The sequence below is a fragment of the Nomascus leucogenys genome, chromosome 22a, assembly GCF_006542625.1.
Source record: "Nomascus leucogenys isolate Asia chromosome 22a, Asia_NLE_v1, whole genome shotgun sequence".
Classification (NCBI taxonomy): domain Eukaryota; kingdom Metazoa; phylum Chordata; class Mammalia; order Primates; family Hylobatidae; genus Nomascus; species Nomascus leucogenys.
In genome coordinates this window covers 133,867,155-133,887,898 of record NC_044402.1, presented here as the reverse complement: position 1 = coordinate 133,887,898, position 20,744 = coordinate 133,867,155, and the positions used below count along the sequence as shown (strand labels likewise).

General features: G+C 49.5%; 1 protein-coding gene across 1 annotated transcript in view; it reads right to left on the bottom strand.

Annotated features, from left to right (window-relative positions):
• Positions 1 to 20,744, bottom strand: part of SAG (S-antigen visual arrestin) — a 39,372-nt gene that overhangs the window by 10,409 nt on the left and 8,219 nt on the right. Inside the window, exons 3-11 of the mRNA XM_003278557.4 lie at positions 20,393 to 20,453; positions 17,742 to 17,786; positions 16,364 to 16,557; positions 14,197 to 14,256; positions 10,005 to 10,081; positions 8,593 to 8,728; positions 7,660 to 7,744; positions 5,234 to 5,306; positions 1,859 to 1,996 (exon numbers count right to left, since the gene is read on the bottom strand). Of these exons, the coding sequence (XP_003278605.1) occupies positions 1,859 to 1,996; positions 5,234 to 5,306; positions 7,660 to 7,744; positions 8,593 to 8,728; positions 10,005 to 10,081; positions 14,197 to 14,256; positions 16,364 to 16,557; positions 17,742 to 17,786; positions 20,393 to 20,453 (869 nt within the window). The remainder of the gene's footprint in view (positions 1 to 1,858; positions 1,997 to 5,233; positions 5,307 to 7,659; positions 7,745 to 8,592; positions 8,729 to 10,004; positions 10,082 to 14,196; positions 14,257 to 16,363; positions 16,558 to 17,741; positions 17,787 to 20,392; positions 20,454 to 20,744) is intronic.

The window sequence follows — 20,744 nt, the reverse complement described above, 5'->3', positions numbered from 1 at the left end:
GTTTTAATTTTTTGTGGATATGGGTTTTCACCATGTTGTCCAGGCTGGTCTCAAACTCCTGGGCTCAAGCAATTCGCCCACCCTGGCCTTCTAAGGTGCTGGGATTACAGGTGTGAGCTACTGCTCCCAGCTGGGATTAACTCTACTTGCGCTGAATGGGGCCGAGCAGCTGCTGAACAGAACATGCTCTGCCACATGCTTGAGAACACCCTGCAAGCGAGAGCCCCTGGCATCTTCCTGGGCTGGGAGATTTGCTGCGGAGTGGACTTTGCTCTGCTATTAACTGATTCAGTGACCTTGGATAAGTCTTTCATTCTAGCTCAACCTCAATTTCCTTATCCATAAAATGCATATAAATATACCTTCCTCATGGAGGTGTGGAGAGTCATAAATGTTTTTTCATTGTTGTTGTTTCCTGAGATGGAGTCTTGCTCTGTCACCAGGCTGGAGTGCCATGGCGCGATCTTGGCTCACCACAACCTCCACCTCCCGGGTTCAAGCGATTCTCCTGTCTCAGTCTCTCGAGTAGCTGGGATTACGCACCCGCCACCACGCCTGGCTAATTTTTGTATTTTTAGTAGAGATGGGGTTTCACCATGTTGGCCAGGATGGTCTCCAACTCCTGATCCGCCCACCTCAGCCTCCCAAAGTGCTGGGATTACAGGTGTGAGCTACCGTGCCCAGCTGAGTCGTACATGTTCAGAAACTAGTCCACACACCATGAAACATTCCCACAGTGCGGTGAGCCATCATCATTCATCTTATGATTCCTACGCCCTTGAATACGTTGATCTAGGCTCTCAGTTTCCCTGATATTCTCTCTCCCGGAGCTTCACGAATGTGCTTTAGAATCTAACACAGTAACTTGGCCAATTATCCTCAGAAAATCCTTTGACTTCTACCTGCCTTCTGCCAGTTGTTCACTGTTCCCCACTCTTGGTCTCAGAGAGTGTGAGCTGCTGAGCATCGGGGTCATGGGGTCAAACAATCCAGTTGGCATCACCTCAGAGGTGGTCTACTGGGGCCACAGAGGGAACCCCCAGCACATCACATGGGGAGGTGGCAGTGAGTGGGCCTTGAGCCTGGGTTTTGGCTCCAACCCAAAACTCTCAGAGTTCACCAACAGACACGCTCCTGGGAAGGGAAGCACAAAAGCATGGCTTGGAAGGACAGCGGACACTGACTTGGGAACTTCACTGTACAGTCTTTGCTAGATCTGCTGCCCAAATTCAGCCAGTCATCCTCTGAGTCAGGGGCAGCAGATCAGTACTTAATTTCATTGAAGTTTAATGGATATCTAAAGTCATTAGGACTTCCTGTTCTTCACAATTCCTGATGGAAACGGACAAATGAATGAATGAATGAATGAATGAATGAATGAATGAATACAGCAAAGAGCATTACTCAGTTTACATGCTTAGGGAACTACACTAGCTAGTGATGCTTCTAAAAACAGTAGCTGACATTCCTGGAGCACTCTCTGTGTGTCAGTCCCCACGCTTTCCATGGATTGTCTCACTGAATCCTTATAACCACTCTATGAGACTTGAACTATTATCGCCCCCACTTTAAAGACAGGAAAACTGAGGTTCTCAGAGAACTCAAGGCATTTTCCCAGGGTCAGCAGCAGAGCTGAGGTTAGCGCACCTGTCTCTAGGACGCACGGGTGTAACCCCCACCTCACCAGGGGTGAGAGTGGGATCCTTGTGTGGGCCCCTAGGTATGCACTCCACACTACACAGAACAGGCCGCCATGCTGCACATGCGCACCTGCGAGCCCAGCGGGGTGATGTGAAGGGGAGCAGACCAGCTCCAGCCCTCCCTGCCAGGGTTTATTCCCTGAGCCTCCAGGACTCACATGGTGCTAGAGGCAAGGTTCGTGTCCTCATGCTTGATTTTCCCATCCAGGGCAATGCCTCTCCTTTCTCGATTGTTAGCCAGCAAGGGCAGCAGCGTCAGCGTCTTGGTCAAAGTGCTGTTTGGCAGCACTTTTTCTCTAGAGGAAGAAGAACAGAGGAGATTTATAATCATCAAAGCTGCCATGGACCCCACGAGCCCTGTTTGACATTAGGCATTTTCCAGGATCCACATCCCCTGATGGACCTCCTGGGAAGAGGGGTTCAGGTGCCTGGGAACTTGCCTTACGAGAAGCAGAACAGTGCTTGTGAATCTCAGGGTGGGCTGGCAGCAACAGGAGGATATTTCTTCAAGCAACTCAGCCTATTCTGAATTGCTGAATTTCTAGAATGTTCTATGGAGTTAATGAGACCAACTGGCTCAAGAGTCAGAGACCACAGTCTCCTCCTGAGACTTTGTGAACCACACGGTGGCCTGCAGAACCTTCTGGTTGGTGTCAGCAAGTCCAGACCAGAAAGGCTCTTGTCACCAAAAACTGTCACTATAAGGGGGTCACAGTGTGACTGTGTGGTAAGTTGTCTAGAGGGGCAACGCAGGGACCCACAATTTGTGGGTCACACAGACCGACTGGCTTAGGTCCAAAGCAGCACATGCTCTTTCTCTACTGGATCTTCTTCATCATCAGTCAGGGTATAGATTTCTCAACATCTGACAGATGGCAGGGACCCTGTGCCAACGGGCAGGTCTGGGATCAAGCTGGGGACACAGCAATGTGTGTTTCTCCAGGCAGACACATGGCAGCATGGCCAGGATCAAGAAGCAGCCTCTGCGGCTGGAGAGTTGGCCCCTCCACTCATGTGCGTGCTGTGTGCCAGGCCTAGTGCTAAGGCCTGTCCTCAAAACTCTCACCTTACCCTCATCAACCCCATACCAAGGGTGCTCCCAAGATCCCCATTTTCCAGACGGGAAGTGTGCCCACAGTCACGTGGCTGCACACTCTCTGACGGCAGAGCCCATTCATGCCGGCAGCACACCTTCCATCCTGTGCCTAGCCAGAACAAGGTGGGGTGTGGCCAGCATCAGGACCATTCTAAGGCTGTCCTGAGACAGCTGGAAGTCTGAACTGCCTCTCTGGGAAAGGACTTCCTTTCCCTAATCAAGTTTCCCTGGATAGGTAAAAGCAGCTGTCCCCTATCCTTCCTCCAGTGTCTACAGGAAGCTCTTTACAGAAATCTGCCAGAGCCCAAGGTGGCCCACATCCTACCATCTGGGTCCTGGTGGAACCTCTCTTAATGAGCATAATTTGGGCATTGAAAAAAGCAGAAACAGCATGGTAAAGATGGCTGGAATAGGAAGAGGGCCCTTGGGGTTGGGCTCAGAGGATGGACTTTTTGTGTTTGTGCAGAGCTTGCCAAAGGACTATGCCAAGGCCCTGGGGCCACTCCCCAGAGCTTCAGGATGTGGGTTTGGATGGCGGGGAGCAGCTTAGGAGTCAGGTCTGACCTGGTTCCGTGGAAGCCTGCCCACCAAAGCCCCATAAGCCACAGGGCTCTGGGACGATGGCTCCTGCTCTGCGGCTTTCTGAGTGGCCTCTAGCCTGAGACTTGTCAGCATGGTCCAGTCCAGTTCCCAGGCTCCTCCAGCCTTTGGGGGACTTTGGGATGCTTTCCAGTTTCCTGGGAATCTTTGACCCAAAATGCACCCAACACTTTGAAAGTGGACCAGGTGATGGAATACATATTAGGGGAAAACTCAGCCAGGACCCTTTGCTCCGATGCTGCTGAGCACATGCGGAAAGGTGAACCAGGGCCAAGACCCCCCAGGGCACAGGGATGTGCGAGGATCCCCTAAAGGCAGAACAGAGCCCAGGCTTGGCAGAAAGGAGGCAATGAGTAGCGGTTCTTTCCTGTCTCCCTCCCTTGTAGACCTAAAGGTTGAATCTGTTTTGAGTAACAGTAAGTTTCTCCTAAAGTTGCCTTTTAAATATTCCTGTATAGGCCAGGTGTGGTGGCTCACGCCTGTAATTCCAGCACTTTGGGAGGCTGAGGCGGGCAGATCACCTGAGGTCAGGAGTTTGAGACCAGCCTGGCCAACAGGTGAAACCCTGTCTCTACTAAAAATACAAAATCAGCCAGGCACGGTGGCTCACGCCTATAATCCCAGCACTTTGGGAGGCCGAGGTGGGCAGATCACCTGAGATCAGGAGTTCGAGACCAGCCTGGCTAACATGGTGAAACCCCATTTCTACTAAAAATACAAAAAATTAGCCAGGGGTGGTGATGTGCGCCTGTAATCCCAGCTACTCAGGAGGCTGAGGCAGGAGAATAACTTGAACCCGGGAGGCAGAGGTTGCAGTGAGCCGAGATCGTGCCATTGTACTCCAGCTTGGGTAACAAGAGCAAAACTGTTTCAAAAAAAAAAAAAATACAAAATTAGCCGGGTGTGGTGGTGGGCACCTGTAATCCCAGCTACTTGGGAGACTAAGTCAGGAGAATGGCTTGAACCTGGGAGGTGGAGGTTGTAGTGAGCCAAGATCTCACCACTGCACTCCAGCCTGGGCAACAGAATGAGACTCCATCTCAAAAAAATATATCTATTACCTTATATTATCTTAAGGAATCAGTTTGTCTTTCATCACTCCCCTACCCTAAACTTCCTCTAACCCTGCTAAAATTTTTTACATACAACGGTGCTTAGAACATGCCATCAAGGCAAAGGGTTAAGACCTGGTCGAGCTATCCTCTCAGGCGCTGGAGGTGGGGGATCAGCACCCCCCACCCCAAGCCATGTATTAAATGAATCTATTTGACTTTGTGGCACACAGCAAAGCTGGGCAGGTCTCTCAGGCCAGCATAAAGGAACCATGGCAGGATTCTCATTTGTTTTTGATTCTAACAAAGGGGAAAAGTCATTCACAACAACCGGCTAAGAATGGATATATTCTAATCCAGTTGTCACTGATAAAAGATTTCAATTTGAGATCAAAAGATAGGGAATCCTAGCCTGGGCTGACAGTTCATTTGACCATCTTCTGGGAGGCGGAAATAGTATCAAATTCCTAACAATTCATTCCAAGGATAAACAGAAAAAGCCAGCTGATCCCATGGTAACATTTCTGTCTTTATTTCTCTCCTCTGCATCATTCTTTGGCTTGGATTAATCCTCAGAACTCCTGTAAGATGGGCACAGAGGGGCGTGGTAGATGCAGAGCTAAGATGCTACCTTTCTGTGCAGCCCGCGAAAGGAGAAAGAGGAAGGAAGTGGAAGGCTGGCGAGCTAGCTGAACGTTCTAGTTCCTTCTTCAGCAATAAACGGCGAGAAACTTGACACAGAAGGCTGAGACGCCCGGGAAACGGAAACCCCACCAGCTACTCACTGCGCTTCCTCCATAGCCACAGGCTTGACGTAATAATCACTCGAGTAGAGAACCACATTGGCCACCTGTTCCACTGCAAGGGGAAGACGGGAGTCGGGTGGTCAGCACTGGTCCCCCGACACATGCACGTTCCCTGCGGCCTCCCAGAGTACACACTGGTCTCTCCTCTCTGATGATGGTTTCCCTCCACTTCCCAGGCTAGGCTTTCTCAGCCCTCAGCTTCAAGGTTTTGAAGTCCCGTCTCCAGGCCATTTCTGGTCACCCATAACCTGCTCTGTATCAACTCCCATCCATGGCCCAGTGCCCTAAAGCTGCACCTCCTGGGAGATCCCTCCTTTCCCATGCTCAGCCCCATCTAACATCCTCCATCTTATTTCATGAACATTGTCCTTTCTGGCCTCCAAGAGACTAGCTAGAGGCAGCACAGGACTGGCTGGTGGGTGGAACATGGTGCACAGGAAGGTAGACCTGGAGCCAGGCTGTTTGGGTGCCAGTCTTGGCTTAGCCACTAACTGTGGGGTGAATTATTTAGCTATTCTAAGCTTCAGTTTCCCCATCAGTAAAATAGGGGTAATAATTGCATCTAACTCATAGGGACATTGTGATGATTAAAAAGATGACTTTTAATCACCTTTAAAATTAAGTTTGAGGATTTTTTTTAAAAATAAAGGCAGGGTCTCCATATATTGCCCAGGCTGGGCTTGAACTCCTGGGCTCAAGGGATCCTCCCACCTTGGCCTCCCAAAGTGCTGGGATTACAGGCGTGAGCCACTGCACCCGGCCAAAGTTTGAGGATAAAGAAACAATTTGTGCAAGGCATGCAGCACAGTGCCCAGCCTATAGAAAGCAATTAATATTTTGTTTTAAAAGCGTTAACAGCTATCTGGGTGCAGTGGCTCACGCTGGTAATCCCAGCACTTTGGGAGGCTGAGGCGGATGGATCACCTGAGGTCAGGGGTTTGAGACCCGGCTGGCCAACATGACGAAACGCCCGTCTCTACCAAAAATACAAAATTAGCCGGGCAAAATTGGTGCACGCCTGTAATCCCAGCTACTTGGGAGGCTGAGGCAGGAGAATGGTTTGAACCCAGGAGGTGGAGGTTGCAGTGAGCCGAGATCACACCACTGCACCCCAGACTGGGTGACAGAGGGAGACTCTGTGAAAGGAAGGAAGGAAGGAAGGAAGGAAGGAAGGAAGGAAGGAAGGAAGGAAGGAAGGAAAGAAAAGTCTAGAATTTCTCAGTCTGCATGCATCAGGATTCCTGACCCTCATCTGTGATGACTCACAGGGAAAAGTGGTATATGACACCTAGGGCCACTGCTCACCCTGGCTTGCCCAGAATAGCCCATTTTAGGACTGGAAGTTCCACATCCTCAGTCCTAGGCCCTGGGACAGTCACCCCAAGATGTATAAGTCTAACTTTGTCTTGGTCATCGAATGTTTGAGTTAAAAACTGAACTTAGAGGTTACCTTCACAGGTCATTCCATAATGTCTTTCTCATGAAAGTGCAACATAAGACCATCATATAAGACCCCCTGTGCAGGCCGGGCGCGGTGGCTCACGCTTGTAATCTCAGCACTTTGGGAGGCCAAGGCGGGTGGATCACGAGGTCAGGAGATCGAGACCACGGTGAAACCCCGTCTCTACTAAAAATACAAAAAATTAGCCGGGCGTGGTGGTGGGCGCCTGTAGTCCCAGCTACTCGGAGAGGCTGAGGCAGGAGAATGGCGTGAACCTGAGAGGCGGAGCTTGCAGTGAGCCGAGATCGTGCCACTGCACTCCAGCCTGGGCGACAGAGCGAGACTCCATCTCAAAAAAAAAAAAAAAAAAAAAAAAAAAAGACCCCCTGTGCTTTGATGCCCTTTGAGCTTAGTTAATGTGTGGGAACAGCAGGCAGAAGGTGCCTCCCCTGTAGGATATGGGAAGGTCAGCCATGACATGATGACCATTTGAGCCGAGACAGTCACACTTCACCATTTACAAAGTGCTTCCACGTGGGACCTCTCCTTAGAGCCACACAAAGCCTGGGAAGGTAGACAAGGAGCCCCTGCTGCGGATGCCAGCTGGGATCACAGAGCCCACAGCCTGAGTCCACAAACTAGGCCTCCCCCATGACAACGTGCTGCACCTGTCAACAACGATGAGCGCTGTGGGGCCCCTCCAGGAAGGCATAACCATGGAAAGAGATCACTTGTCAGGAATTTTGTTCCAAGACAAAAGCCAGCCATAAGTGGGCAGGAAGTTGAATGAGATGACCTGTAAGGCCTTTCTCCCTCCGCAGTCCTGCTGCCTATGACAGCAGAGACAAGTAGCCAGTTCCAAGGACCCAGAAGGGCCTTATCAGACCAGAGAAGTGACCCCTCAGGAAACAGGATCAGAAATTCTAGAAGACTCTGCCCTCTACTTTTGAGAAGAAAGTCCTACCAAATGCTTTAATCTTCTTCACGGTCTTCTCTGTGTTATTGGTGACAGTCACGGTCACAGGGATGGGCTCCCCATGGAAATAGATCTAGAAAAGTCAGCAGATAGGTCAGAAGAAGAGAACAGATGTGGTGGTGTCTTTAATCTCACAGCTTTCTAGATTCATCTCAATCCCTTTCACTGGAATAAAAGCAGCAGAATTTAAGGAAGATGAAGTGATAGCAATACGTTTCTTCTAAGGAAGGGCCTGAAACACATTCCACCCATCTGTGGGAAGCTGGGGAGGGGAATGGAGGAGGCCAGGGGTCAGGAGGTTATGGGGGCAGGATGAGTGAAGTGAAAGGAAACCACTGGGAAAGCCAAGTGCTGGCATCCCACCCAGCAGAGCCTGTGTAGCCCAGCCCCTGGGCACACCCACACACGTGTACACACACACGGTGCACACACGGCTGACTGCTGACCAGAGGAACCAGAGCCAGCCTCGGCCAGCAGCTCTCACCTTTTCCCAGCATGACACCCCTAAGAGATGACATCACAGGTGACACCACCATCCCACATGGTTTCTGCGAAACTTAAATTTCCCAGGAAGTGAAGAATTTGGGATACCAGCTATTGATGCTCCATGGGTGAACAAGGCCCATGGAGGTGGAGAGGGCAAGGACAGCTCGGGGGCAGGTATGTGAAAAGCAGCGCCCCTTCCTTCCCCAGTCCCTCAGGACAGCCAGTGGGTGGAACGCAAGCCAGTTCCATCCTCCTCTAAGGACCATGCTGACCAGCTCCAGGCTGTGAAAACAGGCCAGTCACTTACGCATGTTGGTGCTTTATCCTAGAAACAAGCTTCCTTGCAAGGCACCTTGCAAGGCTGGTGAAGAGAGGGCTGTGGGGCCTGCCCCTGGGCCTGCTGCCCTGTGGGTAGTAGTGATGGTAGGTGGTTACCTCTTTGTTGAGAGAGACCGCAAGATGCAGGGGCTTGTCAGACATGAAGAACTGCCAGGCCGCCTCAGCTCGGGGCTGGGGACCCATCTCAAGTGGCGCATGCTGTACTTTGCGGATCAGTAATCGCACAGAGCTCCTGCGGGGAACAGCCACAGACAAGCCAGGGATTGGCACCCAGGCCACTTCAAGGGGGCCTCTGTTCTCTCCCCACCGTCACACGGAGATTCTCCAGGAACGCTCCCCATGGAGACAGGGTGGATGGGAAGAGGGCAAGGACACTGGTCAGAGCCTGAGGCAGCCCTGACGGTGGAAGAGCCTGGGGGTCTGGTTTCTGGTCCCTTCCCTGTGGGGGAAGCTGCGGGGCCAGGCAACATCCCGAGGGCCAAGCTTAGCCCCTTGGGCTCCATAGATTCCCGGATCTGCCTCCTCTCAGCGAGGCTGAGGTGTGAGGGCGTCAAGGGCCTCATGGAATAGCTGCCATATACATGCTAGCTCCATCACTGCAGCTCACTATCCTGCGCCTCCAGGGATGTGTACATGGGGCATGAGGAGACAGTGCGACGGGCCAGGCGGAAATCTTGTTTAGATAAAAAAAGAAAACAGCACAGGGGGTGGGAGAATGGGAGGGATAGAGCAGTAGGCTTAATGGTTGTAGAGTTCCTGCTCAGGCAATGGGAAAGTTTTGGGTATAGACAGCGGTGACGGCTACACAACATTCAGAATGTACTTAAGTCACTGAATGGTACATTTGAAAGTGGTTAAAATGGGCCGGGCACAGTGGCTTACGCCTGTAATCCCAGCACTTTGGGAGGCCAAGGCGGGCGGATCACTTGAGGTCAGGAGTTCGAGACCAGCCTGGCCAACATGATGAAACCCCGTCTCTACTAAAAATACAAAAAAAATTAGCCAGGCATGGTGGCACACGCCTGTAATCCCAGCTACTCAGGAGGCTGAGGCAGGAGAATCGCCTGAACCTGGGAGGCGGAGGTTGCAGTGAGCCGAGGTCACATTGCACTCCAGCCTGGGCAACAGAGCAAGGCTCCACTTCAAAAAATAAAAGAAAAAAAGAAAAAAAAAGTGGTTAAAATGGCAAACTTCATGTTGTGTACATTTTACCACAAAAAACAAACAAACAAACAAACAACAACAACAAAACCTAAACAAAGGGGAAACCTGGGAGCTTTTCGGGGCTTACGTGAGCCCTGGAGGTTGCTAACGGGCCTGTCATTTTCTTGTATTTTTTTTTTTCCCCAAAAAATGATCAACCTTTGACCTCCATCCCACATGCAGATGGTACCCCAGCCATGCCAGCCCTATGGGAAGAGGTCTGTCCCACAGAGACAAGGTGGAGGCCGTCTCTTCTCTCCACCCCCACCGCAGACCCCTCACCTATTCCACAACCACACTCTTACTTCTTGGGGATTTTGTCCTCTTCGGCATCAGTGCTGTCTGTGGCGAATGCTTTGACCTCAAAGTCAACCCCACAGGACTGTTGGGGAGAGAGAGCAGACAGGCAGCGATCAGTGACTCCCTCCCTGGGTGCCAGGCCAGAGGGCCACACCTCACACAGGGCACATGATGTGGCACTATCTCTTTTTGTCTTGGCCATGTCCTATTCGGGATTGCACCATTTAGGGATTTGGAAGCATACTAACAGTAAAACAATGACAGTAGCGCGAGGAGTGTGCCATAGGCCCAAAGCCCCCAGAGGGAGGGGATCCGCCTGCCCCATGAGCCCTCCTGCTGCTGTGGAGAGTCACTCGCATCCTGGCTGTCCTTGCCTCCCACCACCTTGCACACTTATGTGTCCCCAACTGTGATCCCATGCATGTTACTGATTTCCACTGCCTACAGCAGGGGCCAGAGGTACAGGTACTCACGGGACCAGTGCTGGGGTCCAGGAATGCCCTGATAGGGTATGGAAACCCTGACCCCCATGGTCACCTGCTGTTCAGCGGCAGCCTCATGTGGCCAGGCAGCAAGGCACCCAGTACTGGCAGCTCGATTTTTTTTTTTTTTTTTTTTTTTTGGAGACGGAGTGTCACTCTGTTGCCCAGGCTGGAGTGCAGTGGCATGATCTTGGCTCACCACAACTTCCGCCTCCCGGGTTCAAGTGATTCTCTTGCCTCAGCCTCCTGAGTAGCTGGGATTAGAGGCGTGCATCACCATGCCCGGCTGATTTTTGTATTTTTAGTAGAGTTGGGGTTTCACTATGTTGGCCAGGCTGGTCTTAAACCCCTGACCTCGTGATCCACCTGCCTTGGCCTCCCAAAGTGCTGAGATTATAGGCGTGAGCCATCGCTCCCAGCCAGCTCGATTTTTAAAAAAGAAACTCCACATGGAATTTGGAGTGAAATCTCCTAGTTTTTAAATTAAATAAAAAGACTTTCAAGCATTGTGTGGGTTGAATGAACGCATCTGCCAGTGACCTTCATGCGATTCCCAGTGTGTGAAGCCCCTGGCCCCCAGTGCAAGCCCTTTGTAACCTCCCTCATCTCTGCACGTTCACAGGCGTTGGGGAGCCAGAGGAGGGCACCGGCCTGCCCTCCACCACTACCTGGAGGGGAAAGTAGAGCTGGCAAAAATTACAGGAAGCCAGCTCTGTCCATGGTGACATATGAGGCACGGATTTATCGGTTCTGCAACCAGGGAATCATAGCAGTACTAAACTCTAGGTGGAAAATAAACATGCATCCTTCCCTGCCATCAGCCGGCCATTGTTCAGCCACAGCAACGCCTGTTCTGCTCGCCCACCTGGGCTCCTCAGCTGTCAAGGCCCCAGGCCCCCAGGCATTCAGGCACTTCTCTCAAGCTCCCTGGGCTCAGGGCGCGTCCCCTTTCCTGAAGCCCTGCAGCTATGCTAAGACCTGCTCCTCTCCTAGAACAGGAAACAGGTGGTGCTTTGTTGGGCCTGTACAGTGTTGTAAAAATCAAGAAAGGTCACTTAAAAATCTGAATTTGGGGTCTCTCTTATAGAGCACTATAAGATCTAACACAACCAATTACATTCCCCATTGTTCTGTGCCCCCTTCTTCTGTAATCACCTCATCTTCCCCCATCTTGGCTGCGCACACCCTACCCTGTTTTCCTGGACCAGTAGCTTCGAGTTGTTCTGAAAATTGGATTTGTAACACAGCCCGGTAAACAGACGCAAACATGTGCAACAACTCTCCTGACACCATATTCAGCTTCGCCATGTGTGACACACTCTGAGATTTTCCAATCCATTCCATTTTGTTCTATTCTATTCTTTTTTTTTTTTTTTAGATGGAGTCTTGCTCTGTTGCTCAGGCTGGAGTGTAGTGGTGCAATCTCAGCTCACTGCAACCTCCGCCTCCCGAGTTTGAGTGATTCTCCCACCTCAGCCTCCCGAGTAGCGTACCACCATGCCTAGCTAATTTTTTTTTTTTTTTTTGAGATGGAGCCTTGCTCTGATGCCCAGCCTGGAATGCAGTGGCACAATCTCGGCTCACTGCAACCTCTGCTTCCCAGGTTCAAGCAATTGTCTGGGATTACAGGCACCTGCCACTATGCCTGGCTAATTTTTGTATTTTTAGTAGAGATGGGTTTTCGCCATGTTGGCCAGGCTGGTCTCAAACTCCTGACCACAGGTGATCTGCCCGCCTCGGCCTCCCGAAGCGCTGGAATTACAGGTGTGAGCCACCACGCCCAGCCTGTTCTATTCTATTCCATTCCGTTCCATTCCATTCTGTTTTTTAAAAATGCCATTTTGGATCCACTACGTTGATTTCACAAACCACTAACGGGTCAGATGCCCCGCAACAAAAACACTGCCCTTGTCATCACCTATCACTGCCCATCCCAGAATCCAGTTACAGAATCTGCCACTCTGTGAATCCCAGATCCAGTGGCTTATGGGGCCTGAACCCATGGGTCCTGGCACCTCCCTCTCCTCCTGTCCCCACCACCTCCTTCCATGCTGGGGCCCCGTCCACCTGGCTCACTCCTCTCTCACACACCCTCAGTCCCCACAGCACATGCTTGGCCAATTCAACTCCGTTCTCAACTCTGTGGCCATAGTGACCGTTTGGAAAGTCAGCGCCTGTCATTCACAGCCTGCCAATGGCTCCCATCTCATTCAGGCAAAAACTCAAGTCTCTACAACATCGACAAGGTCCTTCATTATCTGGCCACACCAACCCTTCCACTCTAACCTCAGCTTCCCACTTTCTTTTTTTTGTTTGTTTTTGAGACAGGGTCTTACTCTATCACCCAGGCTAGAGCGCAGCGCAGTGGCATGATCACAGCTCACTGCAGCCTCTGCTTCCAGGGCTTAAGTGATCCTCCTACCTCAGCCTCCCAAGTAGCTGGGACTACCGGCATGTGCCACCAATCCTGGCTAATATTTGTATTTTTTGTAGAGGTGGGGTCTCGCCACGTTGCCCAGGCTAGTCTTGAACTCCTGGGTTGATCCGCCCACCTCAGCCTCCCAAAGTGCTGGGATGACAGGCCTGAGCCACTGCACTTGGCCTCCCTTTCATCCCTTGCTCCTCTCACTCAGCAGGCAGCCTCCTCGCTGCCCCCAGAACACACCAGGCGAGGTGCGCCCTCTACCTGGAAGGCTCTCCCCTGGGAGAGTGTGGCTTTCTCCTTTGCCTCATTAGAGGCTGGCTTTAAACACCCTCAACACACATCCCACCAGATACTCCCCTTGTCTCTCACAAGCCTCCTGTCCTCCACAGCACCTGTGGCCACCCGGCATGCCGTGCAGTTCCCTGTTATTTGGGTTTACCTGGTTCTCTCGGTTAATGTGTGAGACTCATGGGAGTCGGGACTCTGTGATTTTGTTCACAAGGATGTTCATGGTTAATAACTGCTGAAGATGAGTGATGGGTTCATGGAGGATCTTTATACTGGTCTCTCTAATTTTGGGTATGTTTGAAATTTTCCATGATAAAAAGCTATCTTTAAAAGTCTAATGGGCCAGACGCGGTGGCTCACGCCTGTAATCCCAGGACTTTGGGAGGCCAAAGCAGGCAGATCACCTGAGGTCGGGAGCTCGAGACCAGCCTGACCAACATGGAGAAAACCCGTCTCTACTAAAAATATAAAATTAGCCAGGCATGGTGACCCACGCCTGTAATCCCAGCTACTTGGGAGGCTGAGGCAGAAGAATCGCTTGAACCCGTGAGGCAGAAGTTGTGGTGAGCCGAGATCATGCCATTGCACTCCAGCCTGGGCAACAAGAGTGAAACTCCATCTAAAACAAAACAAAACAAAAAAGTCTATTGAAGGAGCCAGTGCGGTGGCTCACACCTGTAATCCCAGCACTTTGGGAGGCCAAGGCAGGCAGATCACTTGAGCTCAGGAGTTTAAGACCAGCCTGGACAACGTGGTGAAACCCCGCCTCCACACAAAATACAAAAATGAGCTGGGCATGGTGGCACACACCTGTAGTCCCAGCTACTCAGGATGCTGAGGCTAGAGAATCGCTTGAGCGCAGAAAGCAGAGGTTGCAGTGAGCCAAGATCGTGCCACTGCACCCCAGCATGAGCGACAGAGTAAAACCGTTTCAAAAAAGAAAAAAGTCTATTGAAGGAGTGAACAAATCCATAAAACCATGGCATTCCTTCTTGAACTAACCTTCCCTGAATCTTGCGGAGCTGGCTGCAACATCACTGAACAGGGCAAGTAGTCAGGAAACTGTGGAAAGAAACAAATAAAAATTCATTTATTTCAGAAGGGGCTGTTCCATAGGTAATATATAACCATGTAAAAATTAGAAAATAAAGATGATAAGCAAGAAAAAAGAAAAAACACATTCACCTATACTCCTGACACCCAAATACATGTTGCTAACATAACCTTCCCCAAATTTCCTGCCTGTACACATAAATATGTATGTTTTGTTTTGAGACGGAGTCTTGCTCTGTCGCCCAGGCTGGAGTGCAGTGGAGTAGCTGGGATTACAGGCACACACCACCACGCCCAGCTAATTTTTGTATTTTTGCTAGAGATGGGGTTTCACCATGTTGCCCAGGCTGGTCTCAAACTCCTGATCTTAAGTAATCCACCCACCTTGGCCTCTCAAAGTGCTGGGATTATAGGTGTGAGCCACTGCACCTGGCCACGCCTAAAAATGTATATGTGAGAAGACGTTTTACAGAAATGGGACAAAGTGATGATCATGTTCTGTAGTCTGTTTACTCACTTCATTAATTCTAGCCCTTTTCAGAAAGCATTGTGACCATTTTCCCACATCATAAAATACAGTTCTGAATCATCCTTTTTAGGGCTCTATAATATACATTTGACGTAGCCAGTCCCCTTTGCTGGCTACTGAAGTGGTCTTGACTCTTTTTTATAAACAATGCTGTAATAAATATAAACAATGCTGTAATAAATCAGTTTTAGCCAATTAATTCCATAAGCTGAACTGCTAGAAAAAGCACTTTTTTTTTTTTTTTTTTTTTTGGAGAGATAGTCTCGCTCTGTCACCCAGGCTGGAGTGCAGTGGCACGATCTCGGCTCACTGCAAGCTCTGCCTTCCGGGTTCACACCATTCTCCTGCCTCAGCCTCCTGAGTAGCTGGAACTACAGGTGCCCGCCACCACGCCCGGCTAACTTTTTTTTTTTTTTTTTTTTTGTATTTTTAGTAGAGACAGGGTTTCACCATGTTAGCCAGGATGGTCTCAATCTCCTGACCTCGGAGAAGCACATTTTTTAAGGCTTTCAATACATGTTGACATATTGTCTCTAAAAGGTTATGTCACTTCAAACTCCCAGCACAGGTACATGGGAGCACCCACGACCTTATAACTTTTTTGTAAACATGATTTTGTAAAACAATTGTGATAAACATAGAATAACATCAAATTTACCATTTAAGCTCTTTTAACTGTACGGTTCATTGGCATGAAGTACATTCACACTATTCTGCAGTCATCACCACTATCTATCACCAGAACATTCTTCATCATCCCAGTCTGAAGCTCTGTTCCCATTAAACCCCCACTCCCCATCCTCCAACCCCCCAGCCTGTGGGAAACTCTATTCTGTCTCTGTCTGTATGAATCGGATTACTCCAGGTATCTCCTGTAAGTGAAATCATGTAGTATTTGTCTTTTTGTGTCTGGGTCCTTTCATTTAGTATAATGTATTCAAGATTCATCCATGGCGTAGCACAGAACAGAATTTCATTCCTTTTTAAGGCTGAACCATGTAACTTTGGAAGTGTATATGCTCTTAAGACAAATACACACGCTCGTAAAGCAGATGGTAGCTTCCCCCAATTGAGCTCACGGCCAAGACTTCAGAGGGTTTGCACGCTGGCACTGTTGGTAGCCAGGTCTCAATGGATGACAGACGGGCCCCTAGAGAGATGAAGATATCTCCTGTGATCCCCCAAGCTGTGGGCAAGGAAAAGGTGACATCTTACTTCACCAAGCTCTCCTGTCCTGTAGGGAACCCCTTCCTGCTTAGAACTCCCCAGGGCCAAGGGGCACTTCTGTGAGCTTTCTTTTTCGAGCTTAGCAAGCAAAGGAATAACACGTGCTCATGTAATTAGGGGGTCGGGTCAAGGGAAATATGTAAACGGTAGGTTGAAAGGGTGTCTTCAAAGGCTAAGAGGCTATTTTCAACAACTTAAAAAAAGACAATCACAGACCATGCAATCTAGAATTTCTTTCAAGGGTGCAATTTCCAGGCCCGCAGATGTGAAGTTCTTCCTCTGTCCCCTTTCCTTTGCCCCCATCCACATGATAAGGTGCTGCGGGTGAAGGAAGCAGGGCTGGCCGGAGGAGTCACCCACCGTCAGGAGAAAGGGGTACGTGTTGCTCCCCAGCTTTTTGAGCAGGCTCTCTTGCAGTTTTGTGGGGGTGCTCGCGGCCCCCACAGGAGGATACACCTGGACCCGGGAGAAGTACAGGTCCCTGCGGAAGGTCAAGCCAATCACGTCAATGTCCTCTTGGCCATAGCGGAAGGCGCAGGTCAGAGTGACATACACTGCAAAGGAGATGAAGGCAAGGTCGGACTTGGCCCTTGGCCTGGCGCCCACCACCACTGATGGAGTGGGCAGCGAACATGGGTTTTCAACCTTTAGCATCTGGAGGGGATAGGGAGAGAACCCTGCCACCCAGCTACTCTACACCGCTCTGGAGAATCAGCCCCTTCGTGAGGGTTCACCGCTCTAAAGGGAGATCCTGGCATCTTCCTCCCAATTGTATCATGTTGCCAGAATGGTAAGAATCTGAAGACAGAGGACCCAGTCCCCTCCATCCTGCCCGCCCCCTTCATTCCCTAGCTCTGTGGCCTCAGAGGCTTTGAGACAGTGCTGGCTGCTCAGGTTCTAGAGGGCAGGATGTCTGGACAAATGAAGGAAGAAGGTAAGATGCAGAGGGAAACAGCGCTGGGCAGCAAAGCAGATGTGGGCCAGGGTCAATCGTGGGCTGAGCGAGGAGCCGGAAGGCTCACAGGCCACATGGGGAGGTGAAATCCAACTTGAGAAGGCTCAAGTTCCAGCCTCCTTTTCACGCTGCTCTGAAACATACTGAGCATTCTCCAAACCCCCACTTCTGAAAATTCCACTTGTTGAACAGACTTAAAGTGCGCGTCCAGTAGACCAAAAGAATTGTATGAAGTTCACAACACCTTCTAAAAAAGACACGAAGCACCTATTTCTCAAATATAAAGCACATCAGAGGCGGCCCCTCCAAGTGCGTGGTAGCTGTTGGTTGAGAATTTTGCCTGTAAGCCCCAAAGGTAACTGCCCCTTGCTGCTGACTCAGAAGAAACACTGCCCACTCACTCGCCCCTCATTCATTCAAGGTCTGGTGTCCTCCTGAGTCCTAGGAACCCCAGGCACCCTCCTGAGTTTGCCCCTAGCACAGAAGTACATGATACAGGGGCGAGCACACAGGGATGGGGGCCACAGACCTGGGCTCCGTCTACCGTCTACTTATCTGCCACCCTGGACAACGACTGTGTTGAGCGAGTGAGCTCTGGTGTCAACAGGACCTATGTCACATGAATTAGGTACAGGGTCAGTGGGCCTGGCACTGGTTCCATGTGCAAGTGCGCTGCCTCTGCCTTCCCATCTCTCCTTCCACGTAAATGCCCCTTCCCAGAGCCGCCCAGAGAGCAGTCCACTCCGCCCAGAAACCAGCCTGAGACAAGGGGCTTCATCTCACCTTTCTTTCCTTTCACAAGATCAGGATCAACCAACACGACACCATCTAAGGCAAAAGAGGGAGAGAGCATTGGGGGTGGAGAAGATCAAAGAAACCAGACACCTACTTTAAAAACTATGTGTGTTTTTAATTGCACATGTAATCCATGTTCATTATAAGAAAGAAAGAAAAGTTAAGCAAAGGGAAAAAAGTCATCCAAATTCCTACTGCCTGGGAATACCTATTGTGAAGATCTTGGTGCAGATTTTTATTTTATTTTTCCAGGCCAGGTGTGGTGGCTCATGCCTGTAATCCCAGCACTTTGGGAGGCCAAGGCAGGAGGACTGCTCGAGTCTAGGAGTTCGAGAGCAGCCTGAGCAACACAGTGAGATCCTTGTCTCTACAAAAAGATTTTTAAAAAATTAGCCAGCAGCCCGGGTAACAAAATGAGAGCCTGTCTCTACAAGAAACAAGAAAAAATTAGCTGGGTGTGGTGGTGCATGCCTGTAGCCCCAACTACTCAGGAGGCTGAGGCAGGAGGATCCCTTGAGCCCGGGAAGTCAAGGCTGCAGTGAGCCATGATCATGCCACTGCACTCCAGCCTGGGTAATAGAGCCAGACCTTTTCTCAAAACATACAAAAAAGAAAAAAGAAAAAAAGTTAGCAGGGCATGGGCCAGGTGTGGTGGTGCACGCCTGTGGTCCCAGCTATGTGAGAGGCTGAGGTAGGGGGATTTCTTGAATCTGGGAGGTTGAGGCTGCAGTGAGCTGTGACTGTGCCACTGCACTCCAGCCTGGGTGACAGAGACACTGTCCCACACCCCTGCCAAAAAAATTTTTTTCCAGACATATATAACTTAATTATATGAATGCTTTTACTAAGTAAAAAAAAAGATCCTATTGTACATACTGTTCAGCTAACTGCTTTCCTCACTCAATTATACATTGCAAACACCTATTCATACTCACAGGCATACATCTATACACACACGTATATATATATATATACACACACACACACATATAGAGAAAACATGCGCTAATCATTTTAATAGCTACATATTACTCCATTGAATGGATGTACCATAAATTATTTAATCACTTCCTATTGTTAAGGCATCTAGGTTGTTTCCAATTTTTCCCATTGTAAGTAATATTGTGATGAACATCCTTATACATACATCTTTATATCTCTCCATGACTTTTTAAAAATAAATTATAAAATTGGATTTGGCTTTTGATAACATGCTGCCAAATAGCCTTCCAGAAAGTGTTTTGCCAAGGCACATTTGCATATCCAGTGTCTGAAACTGCCAGTTTTCCTACACTCTTTAAAAAACGTTTTGTGTTGAAATGATTATAGATTCACAGGAAGTTGCAAAGATAGTACAGAGACGTCCCTAGTATCCTTCATCCAGTTTCTCCCAATGGTTCCATCTGCCATAATTACAGTACAATATCAAAACTAGGAAGCTGACGTGGGACATTCTGAGAAACATTTTGGTTCTTTCCGGTTTGGAGCTACCACAAATAAAGCTGCTGTGAACAATCACGTATAGGTTTTTATAAGGACACAAGTTTTCATTTCTCTGAGATAAGTGCCCGGGATGCAACTGTTGGGTCATATGGTAAGTATGTGTTTCATGTTTTAAGAAGCTGCTGCTGGGTACAGTGGCTCATGCCTGTAATCTCAGCACTTTGGGAGGGTAAGGAGGCAGATCACTTGAGCTCAGGAGTTCGAGACCAGCCTGGGTAACATGGCAAAACTCCATCTCTGCAAAAAATACAAAAATTAGCCAGGTGTGGTGGCACATGCCTGTAGTCTCAGCTACTAGGGAGGCTGAGGTCGGAGGATCGCTTGAGCCCAGGAGGCGGAGGTTGCAGTGAGCCAAGATCTCGCCACTACATTGAAAGTAATGGCAAAAAACTGCAATTACTTTTGCACCAACCTAAAATATTTTAGCCATTTTGGTAGGTGTATAATAAGCTCTCACTGCAACTTTAATCTGTATTTCCCTAGTGGCTAATGATACCAAAGATGTTTTCATGTGCTTGCTTGTCTTCGTGTATCTTCTTTGATGAAATGTCTCTTCCTGTCTTTTCCCCGTTTTCTCATGGGATCTTGCTTTTTGTACTGCTGAGTTCGGAGTGTTCTTCATACATTCCAGACATGAGTCCTTTGTCTCCTCACACTCTTTAAAATTCTTTCCAGCTGGACACGGTGGCTCATGCCTGTAATCCCAGCACTTTGGGAGGCCGAGGCGGGTGGATCACCTGAGGTCAGGAGTTTGAGACCAGCCTGACCAACATGGTGAAACTCCGTCTCTACTACAAATACAAAATTAGCTGGGTGTGGTGATGCATGCCTGTAATCCCAGCTACTTGGGAGGCTGAGGCAGGAGAATCACTTGAACCCGGGAGGCAGAGGTTGCAGTGAGCCGAGATTATGCCACTGCACTCCAGCCTGGGCAACAAGGGCGGAACTCCATCTCAAAAAAATAAAAATAAAAATAAATAAAATTGTTTCCAATCAGCCAGTGGCACCTCACTGAGGTTTTAATTTGCATTTCTTTATTTAGATTATTAGCAAGGCCGATTTTTAAAAATACAAAGTGAGCAGTTATCTGCGACCTAAAGGAAAACCAGCATTACAATTTTCTCCAAGCAACTTACCCACAGGCTGGACTTGGCTGACATGGTCTATATAGTCTCTCTTCCCCAGGTAGATGGTCACCTGCAAGAGGAACAGGTGTGGGTCTAAGGGCCAAAGAATGCTAAGCTAAGGCATCCATGACAAAAACCAGCAGCAGCCCGGGCGCGGTGGCTCACGCCTGTAATCTCAGCACTTTGGGAGGCCAAGGCGGGCGGATCATGAGGTCAGGAGTTTGAGCCTGGCCAATATGGTGAAATCCCATCTCTACTAAAAAAAAAAATACAAAAATTAGCTGGGCATGGTGGCGCATGCCTGTAGTCCCAGCTACTCAGGAGGCTGAGGCAGGAGAATCACTTAAACCTGGGAGGTGGA